This window comes from Clupea harengus, chromosome 2, assembly GCF_900700415.2.
Source record: "Clupea harengus chromosome 2, Ch_v2.0.2, whole genome shotgun sequence".
In the NCBI taxonomy this organism is placed as follows: domain Eukaryota; kingdom Metazoa; phylum Chordata; class Actinopteri; order Clupeiformes; family Clupeidae; genus Clupea; species Clupea harengus.
Window position 1 is genome coordinate 25060971 of NC_045153.1, and position 14645 is coordinate 25075615.

Here is a 14645-nt window from a genome sequence, read left to right on the forward strand (position 1 = left end):
CTAACAATGTGCTTACACAGACACTCCCACACACACGCTGACTGTCTGACTCTCTCGCTCTCTCTCTCTGTCTCTCTCGCTCTCTCTCTCTCTCTGTCTCGCTTGCTCGCTCTCTCTCTCTCTTTCTCTCACTCTCTCACTCTCTCTCTCATGCACACACACACACACACACACACACACACATACAGAGCAGGAGCAGCATGATGACATGGATATCCCACAGGAAGGAAATGTGCAGCTTTAATTGTTGCAGCTGTCATCCGCCTTATCTCACAATCCAAAGTAATGAACTTACAAGTGTGCCCTATTGATAAATGGACAGCCCGCTAAGCTAAGCTAAAGCTGCTCTCATGAGCGTGATTGATCATTCAATAACAGACAGTACATCTCCTGCTACAATCAGTCAGAGATGAGAAAAGCCTGGCAAGACGCTGAGCGTGGCCCGTAATTCATTGTCGGTGCCTGGCGCGGCCCGGAACGCAGTCGGCATTGGGCCAATTGTCATGCAAATGTGGCGTTGCGTCATATTTGATTTAAATCACCCGTCCGCTGCCTTCTCCTAACATGCCCGCCCAGTACACGCGCCTATTGAAATGTGATAACCAGCTGATATGCGATGAAAAGAGAAAGATGAAAAGCAATACCTTTACGACGGCGAGGAGTGGAGTGGAACAGTGAATAAATTGAAATGTATTTCCAGCCTGAACAGAAAGTCGTGTTTGCTACTAGCATTCGCAGGGGTTTGCGTTACCGTCTCGTCTCCATTTTTTATTGGGATGTGGGTAGCTGTGTTGTAAAAAAAGGAAGCCGCTGGCATATTTTTGGGGTGTTTATTTTATTCCCCGCTTCCCCAGTTCTGCATCTGCTGTTGCCCAGAACAATCACAGCTTTGCAACTTGCATTTTATTTGCCACAAAGAAACCCTGTTTGTTTCAGTTTGCTGGAGCAGGAGCACATTAGACGAAGGCCCAGCCTTGAAATGTGTCTGTTCTCATACCCTGGTGCTGCCTCCTGCTCATACAAGCCTACAGGGTCATTTTGAAAATGATTGGATGTGTGACTATCCCCCTGTCCTAACTTGTGCAACTTATGACAAGTTCTGAAATGTCAGATAAGCACACCCTTATTCTGTTCCTTACCATACGTGAGTGCGAAGGAACACAGGAAATTGCATCTAATCCATAAAATGACTCATGGTCATTTTTTATTTACATGAAGTGGCAGGTGGACATCATACCTCTTATCAGACAGCTTTGAGTAACAGGGATGGGTTCATGACCCATACAGCCTTCCACAAAGAGGAGTGGCCAGGAGGTGTGAGGTGTGTCAGGACCGTGCTATCGATATGATTCTGACTAAGCATGACTGTGTTTCCTCTGCAGTGTCCGTTCAGGCCCTGCCGTGTAGAACTCACTATGACTTAGGAGCGGGCTTTGACATGACAACAGTTGTGGTAGCATGGGAGAGGGTGTAGGTCAGGTCAGTGTGCATGTCTGACTTTCAAAGGAATCCATTATTGAAGGCTCTTGCCATTTACGCTGCCAGATTTAACTATTGTATTTCTAGTCAAAGGACAGTTTCAAGGACATATTCGGAGGTATGTAAACGCTTCAATTTGACTGGTGTTCTTTTGGTGTGGTAGCGTTTAAGGGTGGTGAGACCTGTGGAAAACCCAGCGGGTGGATTTTGGTGTGATTATGGTGTGTGTGTGGTTTTCTTTTTTTTTTACGCAGCAGATCCCTGGAAGCCAGCTCTTGCTTTTGCTGGAAGAAATTACTGTGTTGGGGCGTGTTGAGGCTGACAGAGTAAAACATTTTCAGCTGCCCTGCCCAACAGAAAGTCAAACACTGCTGAGGTTAATTATAGACCCTTTGTGTGTGTGTTTTCCCCTCTGTCGTGGAAGATGGCTCCTTGTCCGAGGCAGACTCATATTAACCTTCGTTTGCCCTCGCTAACACTCGACGTCTCTCAGAGACACAAGCCTCGGAGCGTCTGTACGAGGGGGCAGGGCTCGCTCAAGAGTGCCTCTCAGACAAAGTCATTACTGGCTGTCAGGGTGAACCAGCTTGCCACAATTAGTCCGTCTTGCCTTGATTCAGTCTGCTGTGTGGTATGCGTCGGTCTGTGGAACAGGCTGTGTTTGGCTTCAAAGTTTGTTCCTTGCAGTCGGATGCAAAAAGTACTGCTGGTTTTAAAGCCGTAGTTTACCCAAGCTCGCAGCCTGATTGATGCCTTATTTTCCCAGTCTCTGTAGAAGTGCACACACTCAAATGTGATTTTTTCCCCCCCTCCCTCTTTATCAGGACTGAAATGTGGCATCGACTTTGTTTAGTGAAGTATGAAAATGCACACAGGGCCACAAATATCGCTTTTATACAGCAAAGTCAATAAGCTGTTTGAAAGAAGCAATTAAGCATTGCAGGTCTTAGGGGACATTAGTGGTGCTGCTTGGAGCTGTGTAATGGAACTGTGGCCCTGGAATAGTGTTATGCATTCCACACTTCTCAGGGCAGATCACTAGATCAGGGAATTGATTAGAACACTTGGGCATGTGCTAAATAGGATCTGTGTTTGCCTTCTTGTCATCCTTAAAGTTTTGGTTTTACTGTGTGGCCCACTTTTAACGGAATGTGGTTGGTAGGTTATAATTCGGTTTTATTAGACAGATGAAGATTATCTGTCTTTAAAGGTATCGGGGAAGGAAGTAATCGTTGGCTTGCCGGCATCTTCACTGTCTGAAAGAACCTTGCAGCCACCTTCCACAAAATAAAGAAACAAATGAAAAAAAAACATCACTCACCGCAATAGAAAAGCGGCTAGTCTTGTTCAGGAACGCTTTAGTTGATTGCACAAAAGCCTGTTTTACCGTAATATTGTGGCAAGCTATCAACCACCATGTCCAGAAAAATTCCTTAATTTTGAGTCAAGGTTATATAGAGGCTAATCTATCTCTGTTGGCTTGCTACTGGGAGTCTTTCAAACATGCTGCTTTTTTGTATCTGCTCTGAAACCTTTGACATTTTGGACTGAATTATGAGCCACTAAACTATTGTTCTGTCGAGATTCACTTCAGCAGAAATTTGGGCCAGCTAATAATTATCTCAGCTCTTGTTTTTTTCTGTAATTTCTGCTGGGTAAATGTGGCCTGGTTAATTTAAATGCCAATCAGTCTTATGCAGCTCATTCTACTGGCTCTGTGTCATGACAGTGACTGGCAGGCTGAGTGTTCCTTTAATCTGGAGTAAGATGACACGGTGTGTCACATGATCAAAGACTAGCTCTTTCTCTCTTTCTCCCTCTCTCTCTCTCTCTCTCACACAAGCGCGCTCTTTCCTTTTTTTTTTTTTTTTTTTTAAGTCGCCTGAATTGCCTGTTTGTTTTGAACTTCAGGTGATAACTTGATTCATAACTTGATTCTTTTTTCTATTGAGTATACTAGACATGCTAATCAAGACAAGGCTATCCAGACAATTGAAAACAAACTCTCCACTCCTTCCTGTCCTCCACCTCCCTACTCCAGTCAGCCCATCACCTGCACTCTCCTGTCTGGTTGACATCCTGAGCTTCCCCAGAGGATCGGATCAGTTTAAAGGCTGAGGCTTTCTGTGAAACATGTGTGTAACACTACCCAGACTGGTCAATGAAAGAGGGTAAACAAACCTTTGGGAGTGTTTGGCCACATGAAGTGGTGTGCCTGTTTCAGTCAAAAATGCCCTTTTATACTGAAGCTTCAGCTTGAAATTGTTGAAAATCAATTTTTAATCAGTGCTGTCAAATGCTCACCAATATAACACAGTCCCATAGCTCTGTATGTTAGGTTGCCATTTGGCATTTCAAAGCTCCTGTTCTTTTCAGCAATCCCCTGCAGTGTTTTTCTCTTTTGGTCTGTTTACCTAATGAAGCACTAGACAAACAGGCCATTCTATAAGGACAGCCAGCTGCAGGTCGTGCCCTCCAATTCCCTAACTCACTAATGGAGGGAGGGGCGGTCGGAGAGAGACAGTACAACGACGCCTCCAGAAATCCCCTGTCCGTTTTGGCTGCAGCCAGAGTAGTGCTAGACACTGCCATGTTTTGGCAAAGTCTTGAGGCAACGGGGGATTTTAACATGAGCTTGGACAGCAGTTATTATGTGGTTTCGCGTGTGTGTGCACGTGTATGAGGTAAGACCATTGTTGCTTTCATGTTCCGGTGGGCCTTTTTGTCTTCCTTGATCCTTGGATCACTTCCAGGTCAGATTAAAGGTGGCTGTTAGGGGGTGACAGAGGTTATTGTCTTGTGGCTGTCAGTGGTGGATCGTCTGAGGCTGGCAGGAACAGATGGGCCTGGAGGTCAGGCAAAGGAGATGTCCCCTTCTGCAGGTGTGTCTGCACCCTGTACCCTCAGGCAGCCCTCTGCCAGATGTTCCTGTTCTGTCTGCGTTTGTAGAAGGTTAGCAGGTATACCAGCACCCCTATCCTGAACTTACCATATTCTTACCTCGAGTGAGGCCCTGGTCAAGCCATCACATTAGTGTTTGTGTCCAGAATTTAGCCATATGAAATGGGATTACCCATAACTATAAGGGACAGCCTCTTTGCCTTAGATGCCTCTTGTTTTTTTCAGACGCTTCCTTTTGCCTAGGGTTACATTCTAGTAAATACAGCCTGTCAGAAGCCCGTGGGGCATGCAGTTAGTCTGTTTTCATCACGGGTCTTCTTTGTGATCGTTATCTGTGCTTGTCAAGCCTGACCCAGCCTCGGAAAAAACATTTAGAAGATGTGTGCCTGACGGGAAGGTTTGTTGGCATATTTGCCTCTCGTCAAGTCTCAGTTTAAAAAGAAACAACATTTCTGATCCCGCAGAACCTGCCTGACCAGTACTCTAAACTGCCCCGTTCAGGAGTTTAGTCTTCTTGTGTGTTCACCATTACCGGTCGCTTTGCCTCGGCGCTCCTCCAGTCCTGGCAACCTGTGGGACACGGAGCAGATTGATTCCTGCGGCGTCTGCTGAGCGAAAGGATGGGAAATCTCGAGCGTGAGCTAAGATTCTTTTTGACCTCTTTAATCTGCTGGGCTATTAGCTGAGGCCAGCCATCGGCTTAGCCTTAAGTTGGTTATAATTCCTAATTTGGAGCGAGCACAATTGGGTAGGATTTGAAGCGCTTGACTACTCTTTTTTTTTTGGGGGGGGGGGGGGCTTTCTCTCTCTTTTTCTTTCACTTCACTTTCTCTGGCGGTAGGATAATTAAGGCAAGATTTGCTCAAGCTGCTAAACTATGATGAAATCACATTTGAAATTTGTTTAAAAAAATTAAAAGGGAGGGGGGAAGTGAAGTAGGAGAGAACGGTTGTTTTCCCGCAATCCTCTGGAGAATCTAGGCCAGCGTCTGAGCCGTAAACAAGTTTCCTTGTGTGCTGAGTGAGCCCGGCGTAGTGGCATTCCGTTTGAGTGACACGCATACCCGACATAATTCCCTCTTGCTGCGTGGCATTACCACAGTAACTGACGCTGCGATCGGTTAACATGTCAAATTGCACATGTTCTGTCAGATGTTTGCTTTCCCAAGCACCCCTTTCCGAAACGTTGTTTTTATTTGTCATTTTTGTTTGTTTTTATTTTGTCGGAGTATGCTGTCTTGTCACTCAATACCCTGTCAATTATAGGCCCTGCTAACCTTGACATGCACATGCCAGCTCTGTGATAACAGCGCCAGAAGACCACAGGCTCACATTTATGGGGGTTGGGTGTCTCGGGGACCTCCAGCACATGGCGCGTAGCTACAGATCCTTCACAGGAATTTAGCCTCTGTGAGCAGCACAGTGAGGCACTGCAGGGGCTGCAGGAATTGCCCCTTTCCTCTGTTTACATACAGTTTGTTACATTACAGTCAGCGGTCTATCATCAGACTGTGTGCTAATGACACCACTAGTCGTCAGGGGGACTAACCAAATACATTTTGACATTAGAGAGTGAGAGAGTCATGCAGGGTAGGACAGGGAGACTCTGCGTGTACTCAGGGGACTCTCATGCAGGGGACTCTCTGCATGCACTGAGACTCGGGCCTAAAATAATGGCAACTCTGCACTATGTTAAACATCAGCTTCCACAGCGGCAGAGAGATATTGTGTCATCTCGTGTCCTTTTAAGCACTGCTTTTAAGCAAGTTTAGCATTTAGCGGTGCAGTGAAAACCAGCATTGTACGCCGAAAGAATTTATGTATATTTTGTGACCCTAAAAAGAAGACACCTGGGGGCACCAAGGTGCAAAATGATAGATCTTTTTATAGAAACCATCAGAAAGCCTGTCTTAAAACGAGAGTGGGGCATGAGAGAGATAGACAGAGAGAGAAAGAAAGAGAGTGAGAGGGAGAGAAAGAGGGGCGTTGTGTTGGACAGGGGACCTGCAAGACCGGCCAGTCTGGCCTAAATTAGGATGTCTGGTCCCCCTGGGAACATCAGTGCAGTAAAGCAAGGCTGCCGCTCAAGCTACCGCTATGTCTCTGTACACTGATGGATTACAGAGAGGTGTGTGGGTTGCAGAGTAAAATGATGTGCACCTTCAAAGGCAGGGTGCATTGTGGCCTGCAGTTACACACAGTCCATTAGCGGGCAGACCTTCGCCATCAGTGTTTGTGACACAGTGACATTGTGAAATATAGTAGGGTAACTTACCATTGGGTCATCCACCCTTCAAGGGGCCATCTTTTCCTACCCCTACATCTCTCTCCAGTCTGTCTTCAAGTCTCAACCCTTGTTATGAATATTTCCCTACCTATGTGTGTGGGTTCTTAGTTCTGTATTTAGTAATGTTAGCCAGACTTTAGTTAAGTGGTTTATTTATTTATTTCTCTCTATGCAAGCAAGAGTGACCAAATGGCAGTGGTGTCATGTTCCTAGAGTTGTAGACATGTGTTTTCCTCTGGTTTGTGAATACCCACTCTTGATTCCTGGCTCCAACTCCTGCTTGAAAGTCCTGCTTGAAGCCTTATCTCTGGGGAAACTCCTCTCTGCAACCAAGCAGAAACACAGTGGTTGTATGATCACATGCATATTGTGTGTATCCTTCCCTCCAATCCACACAATACTCGACAGAGCCTCTGCGGGCGTCTTCATTTGTATGTTTGTGTTTTTGTTTTGGCGAAGGGTGCCTGATGTTGTTTGCTGTGTACAGCCGGTGTGTGGGTGCTGGTGTGAGTGAAAGCAAAGGCCGATACTTTGTGTGTGTGTGTGTGTGTGTGTGTGTGTGTGTGTGTGTGTGTGTGTGTGACGTGTTGCTGAACAGATTGTGTGCTGTGCCCCTGCAGGAGGAATGCCAGCTCCTGAGCAGAGCCCAGTGATGGAGGAGGGGCTTCTGCTGCCAATCCGAGACAGAGCGGCCAATCACGGCATGGAGCCCGACACCACTGCCACCAACATCCTGGCCTCTGTGAAAGAGCAGGTATGGAGTTGTCTCTTTCTCTTTCATTTCCTCGTCCTTCGGTCTATCCAGCTACGCACCCCTTCTGGAATGTTCTCTATGCCATACTGAGGACACTCATTGTCATTTCATTCATCTCACAAAAAGCTCAAGGCTGGTGGCTTATCACTTATTTGTCAGGGCTTTTTTTTTTCTCCTGTTTCTCGGGGGGTTGCTCATCCGTGTCTTTTTTTTTTATTATTATTTCCTTTTTGTGGTTTGACCATCAGTTTTGAATAGCTGTGGCTTTCCGTCAGAGGAAATAGTTGTGGCAGATAGGAAATGGTGACTAATGGCAGGAGTCTGTGCTTGTCCTCTTTCACACACACATACACACACACACACATATACACACACACACACACACACACACACACACACACACACACACACACACACACACACACACACTCACACACTCCCCACTGCAATCTGAGCCTCATCATAGGGGTTGGAAAAGAAGCACCGTCTCCATGGGGACCAATGCAAATCCACTCTCCACCACTGCACACTTCCTGCTTGGCCACTCGCCAGCCCTGGCCTCTAACTGTTATTGACACCAGGAAGGGGGAGGTGGCATTTTCCTTTCCTTTTTCTTTTTTGGAGGAGCACCTGGTGATGTCACTTCCTGATGAGTCTTCCTTGAGTGTCCTCGTCTTTCCATCCGTCAGTGGCAAGGAAGCGGGGAGGATGTGAGGAATGTCTGAGAGAGGTGTCTGCTTTTTATAGGCTGAGCTTTAGGAGCCATACTTATCAGGCAGCTCTTGTTTTGAGTTTGGAGGGCTGTAAATGAATCCCCCTTTGCTGCGTTAACTGCTCTTTGAAGAGAGGCAGCCAGTAAGGAGAGAGGGGAAGAGAGAGTGGGACAAGGGGGGAGAGAGGGAGAGAGGGAGAGGGAGGGAACGAGAGGGAGGGACAAATGCTCCTGCTGGGTGTCTCATGGAGGTCAGTAGGTTTGTGAGTCGTTTTTTCCCAGTTTTTTTCTGTGTGCCGCTCAACGGCGGCTTCCATGTGACGGGAGAGGCGAGCGGGGACCTTCGAGGGATTCTGCTGATGTAAACATGATAGCTGGCGCTGTCGCCGCAGCGTGCGCTAACACTTACATTTTCACTGGTGGGGTGAGTCGTTATTTTTCATCCTCTCTCTCTCTCTTTCTCTCTCTTTTCCTCGTTCTCGCTCTCTTTTTACTTCCCTCTGTCCTTGTCCTGTCTCGCTTTGCCTCTTTTTTTTCCTTTTTTTTTTTTGTGACAAACTTTCTTTCTTTCCCTCTCTCAGACCCACTCACTCACTCTGTGCCTCTCCCTCCTCCTCTGCCCCAATGCCCAAACATGGAGCCATCTGCCAACTCTTCTGCAGGTCTCCACTCGCTCTCTACCTCCCGCTCCCTCTGTCCTGTGAAGCTGCTGGAGAAGTTTGTTTTCCCTGCTAATGTGAGCACTGGGTTTTTCTTTCTTTCTCTTTTTCTCTTCCGTGGCCGCAGCGCCTCGACTCCTCGCTATTGACGGCTTTGCCTGCTTCTCTTCCCTTCTCTTCTCTTAGCGAGCTCTGACCCGGCAGCTGTGTGATGTGTGCGAAATGGCTTATTAGAGACTCCATTTTCGGCTTATTACTCGCGTGATTTTTCCTGTTCTTGCACTCTGTTTAGCCTCTTTCTTCTTATCCCCCCTCATTCTCCCTCCCTCTCTCTCTCTCTCTAATACTCTAGGTACGTTGGCTCTGTTCTCACACAGGGGTGCGAAAATAATGTCAGTACATTGCCTTGGGACATTGGCTCGCCAGTTAAATGTGGGTATAGTTGTGATCTCACCTGACTGGATAGGCATCAACTATTCAAAACAACAGCAGGTCGATGGAATTGAACACATGGAGGTGCCACACAAAGTGTGTTGCCTGCCATAGTGTTCAAAATAAAAGATCAGTTACAAATGAGTCTCATTAAATATACTAAACACTGAATTTGGAACTCTGATAAATAATTAACTTAGCTACAACCTAAACTAGATGTACTGCAAAGCAGTGCGTAGTATGACTGGTGCATTAAGCGAGGGAATGGGCGAGAATTAAGAAGATATTCTCTGTTCCAAGAAAGATGTGTTATCTTGACTGATAATGTTTCTGGCAGCAGTAGCCTTGTTTGTGGTTTTCAGCGTGAAAATTTAAGGAAGCATAGTTTATGGATGTGGCGGCTGTGGTGTGAAGCAGTACTTGTGAGTTACGTTCTGTGGTTTTGTGGCCCGTCTAGTGAATGTGACGATGAGTGTGGCACACATTCTTCTACTCTTGTGGTTTTGTGGCCTGTCTAGTGAATGTGAGGAGGAGTGGGACATATATTCTTATATTCTTGTGCTAAATTTGCTGCTGAGCATGCAACTGTTGTAGCTGGCAATTCCGATGTGGAAGAAAATAGTTGCTTAATTCTTCTCCTTTGAGCGCTTGCGGGTCATCTCTGTGCTAACTCGCTTTGTTTTGCGCCTGTTGCTTGTAAGGTCAGCGAGCAGAGTCACGATAAATCATTTTGTTTACTCTCGGTTAGCGGTGCGTAACTAGGTAACTTGCACAACAACAAGGAATCTTAGGCAGACTCTTGTGCCACTGCTGTAAGAGGAGATTCAGTGCGGGAGTCAGGACTCCTCTCACCGACAGAGAGCTTGAAGGTGGTCTTCAGGAGCGGGAAGAGAATAAGAGAGAGCACAATGGGGGAGCTGGATTGTCTTGGCCAGGTCAGGGCGTAGTTACAGGAAGTGATTGGAGGAGATGCGGGTGTTTACTTAATGGCTTACGTTTCACAGTAAGACTTCCGTTTAAATCACAAAATGAACAGATTTATCAGTGAATTCATCAGAGTTCAGTTACTATCTCCCTCTCTCTTCCCACCACCTCCAAGAGATTTAAGAATTCATTTTGCATTAATTTCTTTTCCCTCCCTGCTCTCTTCACTTTAATTATGATCTTGTTAAAGTTTCATTTGGCTGATGGCGGTGTTTTGTAGAAATATATATATATATATATATATATATATATAAGGCTACAGCGCTGTAATGATTCTGGAGAGCGGCCATTCAGCATGATGTGCAGTGCAGGTCCGTCAATGGCCTTTTCTGTTCATTCAGCAATTATGCTGCCGTGTGTATTTAAGCTCTTTCTTCTCTGCTGCTCACTATCATTCTCTCTCTCTCTCTCTCTCATTCTCTCTCTCATTATTTCTCTCTCTCTCTCATTCTCTCTCTCTCTCGCTGTCTCATTCTCTCTCTCTCTCACACTCTCTCACACTCTCTCTCATTATCTCTCTCTCTCTCTCTGCCACATTAGCTATGTGGGTATGATAAATGCTCAAGGACGACAGAGCTTAGTTGCTGTGTGTGTGTGTGTGTGTGGGGGGGGGGTGTCTTTATAGGTGTGTGTCTGTTTGCATTTATGTGTTTGTGTTGATTTGTAAGTGTGAGTGCCTTTATGGACCACTGCAGCTATGAAGTGAGATATTACACAGTGTCCTTATCAACTTATCACTGGTTGCAGTGTGCTTTATAAATAGACAATGAATGTACACATGTGTTGGATGGCTCCCTCTGGTTTTGTCGAGTAAGCTATCGAGTTACATTTAATGGCCACATACGATGATGGATTGGGACTGTGAAAAGAATTACAGGTGAAGGAAGCCGGTTCCTTCCTCTGGTGTTCCTTCCATTCATTGGATGCAGGAAATGGTATTGGTTAGTTCGATGCAGGAAATTGATGAGGAAATCAATGGTTAGTACTTCAATTACTTCAATGCCCACTACAATTAAGTGTAGACCACTGCAATAGGGAGAACACTAAACAAACAGAAATGGTAAACAAATTGAAAACGGCTGTGGATGTTTTGTTTCATATTTTATTTTCCTATTCTGCCTCCAGTGTCCAGAAACAGCCACTTTATGGAGTTAATCAAAGGCCTCTGCCCTCCAGACTGGACCACAGATTGCATTCCCAAACTGCTCTTTAGCACTTTACAGCCCAGTAATGTGCTCCCTCAAGGCAAATTACATCTGCATAAACACAGAGCACCTGGAGTCACCACAGAACAAAGTCCAGCACTTAAAAAAGCACCAACTACTGATTCCAGGACATTGTGGCTGCAGGGATGGTATTTAAAGCTATGAGCATTTTTCACTTTGACTTTACTGGCTATGATAATCGGCAAGGTGTCAATCCTTCAGCTGCCTCTAGGAATATCAGACGGCTAAATTCCCACATCTGAGAGGTTAAGGGAATTGGAGCTTGTTGAGCTTGAATGATGGCACAACATCCTCTTCCCCTAATGCGTATGATGAGTGGACTCACTAACAAGCCGTTCATTGATTACGCTCTCTTTCCTCTCGCTGGGTGGTTCCTGTGGAGACGACAGCCTGAGGAAGAGATGCACAGAGACAGAGAGGAAGGGTGTGGGGTTCTTGTCTTCCCCTGCCGTCCCCCCCCCCCCCCCCCCTACCTTTGTCTTGCATGCTCCCTTGACAGGGTCGCCTATTTTTAGACATGTGGAGTGGACGGCGGCCATTGGAGGCGGTGAGTGAGTGAGTGGAGTGGAGAGGATGGCTCCTGGAGCTGGCCGTTGATTACTGGGCCCCCTCACACCGCTGTGGCCCTGATGGCTCTGGAGAGATAGAGGGCTGGAAGGCTTCTCCCCACTGAGTCCTCATCACCCGCCGCCCCTCCCAACCTTAACCCCTGGGGGGCCCTTTGCAGCTTATCTGGCCAGCTCCCATTGGTCGAGTCATGGCATGGCAACAGGCAGAGAGGACCATGTAATAGGTGCCGTCTCAGAAGACACGGTGAGGTGTCAAAGGTTAGCACTCTTATCTGTCTTCTAGCGGGAGGTTTACATAGAGACCCTGGAGACATTTCAGGTCAGGTCCAAGTCCTTGCGTGGCAGGTCTACGATTTATTTACATAGACAAGGGATGATAAATAGTTTGCAGTGACAAGGAGTTAAGGAGTTTAAACAGTAGTACTGGCCAACAGACAGAGGAAACAATATCTCACCCTCTCCGTCCCTGAGACAGGGTTCTAGGCCTTTCTCTAGCACTTTGAATAGTGAGCCTTGCTGCCTGGTAGCTTAAGCCCGTCGTCACTGATCTGGACAGGATTCACCAGGTCATTCCAACTGCTGGGGCAACCTCTGCAGCTCAGACTGTGGGGAATGGGCTTAAGTGCTTTTGTGCCTTTAGCAAAAGAAAGCCCATCTTCCCCCCCCCCCCCCCCCCCCCCCCCCCCAAGTCTGTTCAGGAACGCTGACATTATTCAGCGAGGACGCCGGGTGTGTGCCTGTGTCTGTGGTAAGAGGATCAGAGGGAAAGTGCCCGGCTGGGAAGGGAAAATGAAAGTACTGTTGTGCTTGGCGCCTTTTTGCTCTGGGCTGGCCATGCGGAGCGTTGCCGTGGTGTTTGTCCTCTTTAATAAGGATGGAAGGAATGGAGAGGGGCTTGGTCAAATGTTTGCCTCCTTTTTTTTCTTTTCTTCTCATTTTCACCCCATCTCCTTCAGCCTCCTTTTCACCCCCCCCTTCCCAACTTTTTGCCAGTGATGTTTCTCACAAGACTGAGCATTTTCTTGTCCTTGTTGCTTCAGTGAGGCTCGCTCTAGCCTGACTGTGGCGGCGGCGGTGGTGGTGAGAGGCTCTCTTATTAAAAAGCCATCCTCTTAAAGACGGGGGCCTGATGTGATTTCCCAACTCATTGCCCTCCTGAAGCACACCGCTGCTGAGTGTTTGGTTTCTCCTCATTTGCTCTGCTGGATTCCATTGCATTGGAAGAATATTAATTTCATCTCGCCTTTTCAGCTGTAGGCTGTTTGTTTGTGTTTGTGTGTCTGTGTGTGTGTGTGCGCATCTACACACATGTGAGTGTGATAGTATGTGTGTGTGTCTTTGTGAGAGAGCGAGAGAGAGAGAGAGAGGAAGAAAGTGTGTGTGTAAGTGCAAGAGCAAGAGAGACGTGTGTGTGTGTGTGTGTGTGTGTGAGCAAAAGAGAGGAAGAAAGTGTGTGTGTAAGTGCAAGAGCAAGAGAGACTTGTGTGTGTATGTGTGTGTGTGTGTGTGTGTGTGAGCGAAAGAGAGGAAGAAAGTGTGTGTGTAAGTGCAAGAGCAAGAGAGAATTGTGTGTGTGTGAGTGCTAGAGACTTGAAAAGAAAAGAGACTTGTTGGCATCCCTAGGACCCAGCTCTCCACTCAGGCTGGTGCAGGCTAGCTGAAGAGGCCAGATTTCTGTGGGTGACCTTGCTTCAGTGCTCCGTAAAAAAAAAGTAGCCTACTCCTTTCTCCTCGCTTCTGTCTGCACTCTGAAAACCTAGTGGAAGAATGAAACTTCTCTTTTCTCTCGATACGGCCCGAGCGTTTTGATACAATCAGGTATGAAGTGAGTAAGAAGCTATTCTTTTCTTCTGGGGTGTTAAACCTGTCAAGATTTTTACTTTATTTTCCTCCCACAACTGTAGCACAAGGAGAGAATGACTGCAGTAGCCTTTGCTCTGGATACAGTCATTATCTGGATACAGTCATTATCTGAAACTGAATACTGATCTTTATTTCTCTTGAGAGATTCATTGAGGAATTGTATGTGTGAATGTGTTGTGTGGAACAGTCTGTAGACTGGCTGAAGGGGATGAGTGGAAGTCCTCCATGTCTCAGGAGGGCGTCGCGTAGCCTTGCAGAAGACTGGCAGTGGGACACCAGACCATCAATCAATTTCATTAGTGGCATCCTAAGCGTCATCATTATAATCATCATTACCATCACCATCACCGTCACTGTCAGTGTCAGTATCAGTGCGGAGTCACTGGAGGAGCTGTGGGCATCGGGGGGTTCTAAGACGGAGTGTTGTCCTTGGATCACCTGTGGATGATGGAATGAACCCGAGGGGGGGAGAAGTGAGGTATGGAGGACGGGAGGCTGCCTCTGTGCCCAGCTGGAGGGATCTTCTAGCGGCCGCCACCGGCTCTGGAGCCGACTGCACCAGCGTCCCTCAACAGCACATCACAGCAGTGCCTTTATTCTCTTTATTCTCATACATACTGCCTGCCTGCCACTTCTCAAATCTTGCTTAGCTTTTTTTCTTTGTCTTTTTTTCTCTCCCTCTCTCTTTCTATACCCCATTACTCGCTCACTCAGTCATTGTCTTTCACACTGCTCAGTCTAATAATAGAAGGATTTGAGGGGGAAAAAAGGGTTTTCAAC

General features: G+C 46.8%; 1 protein-coding gene across 11 annotated transcripts in view; it reads left to right on the forward strand.

Moving 5' to 3' along the window:
* LOC105908032 (plakophilin-4) overlaps window positions 1-14645 on the forward strand; it is a 90042-nt gene that overhangs the window by 18543 nt on the left and 56854 nt on the right. For 7 of the 11 annotated variants that reach the window (XM_031558121.2, XM_031558118.2, XM_031558120.2 and 4 more), the window contains one exon: window positions 7287-7420. In XM_031558121.2, the coding sequence (XP_031413981.1) occupies window positions 7287-7420 (134 nt within the window). Of the gene's footprint in view, window positions 1-1354; window positions 1598-4043; window positions 4164-7286; window positions 7421-8039; window positions 8557-8631; window positions 8869-14645 lie in introns of those variants that run through there. The other 4 variants (XM_031558125.2, XM_031558126.2, XM_031558144.2 and 1 more) reach the window with 4 other exon arrangements.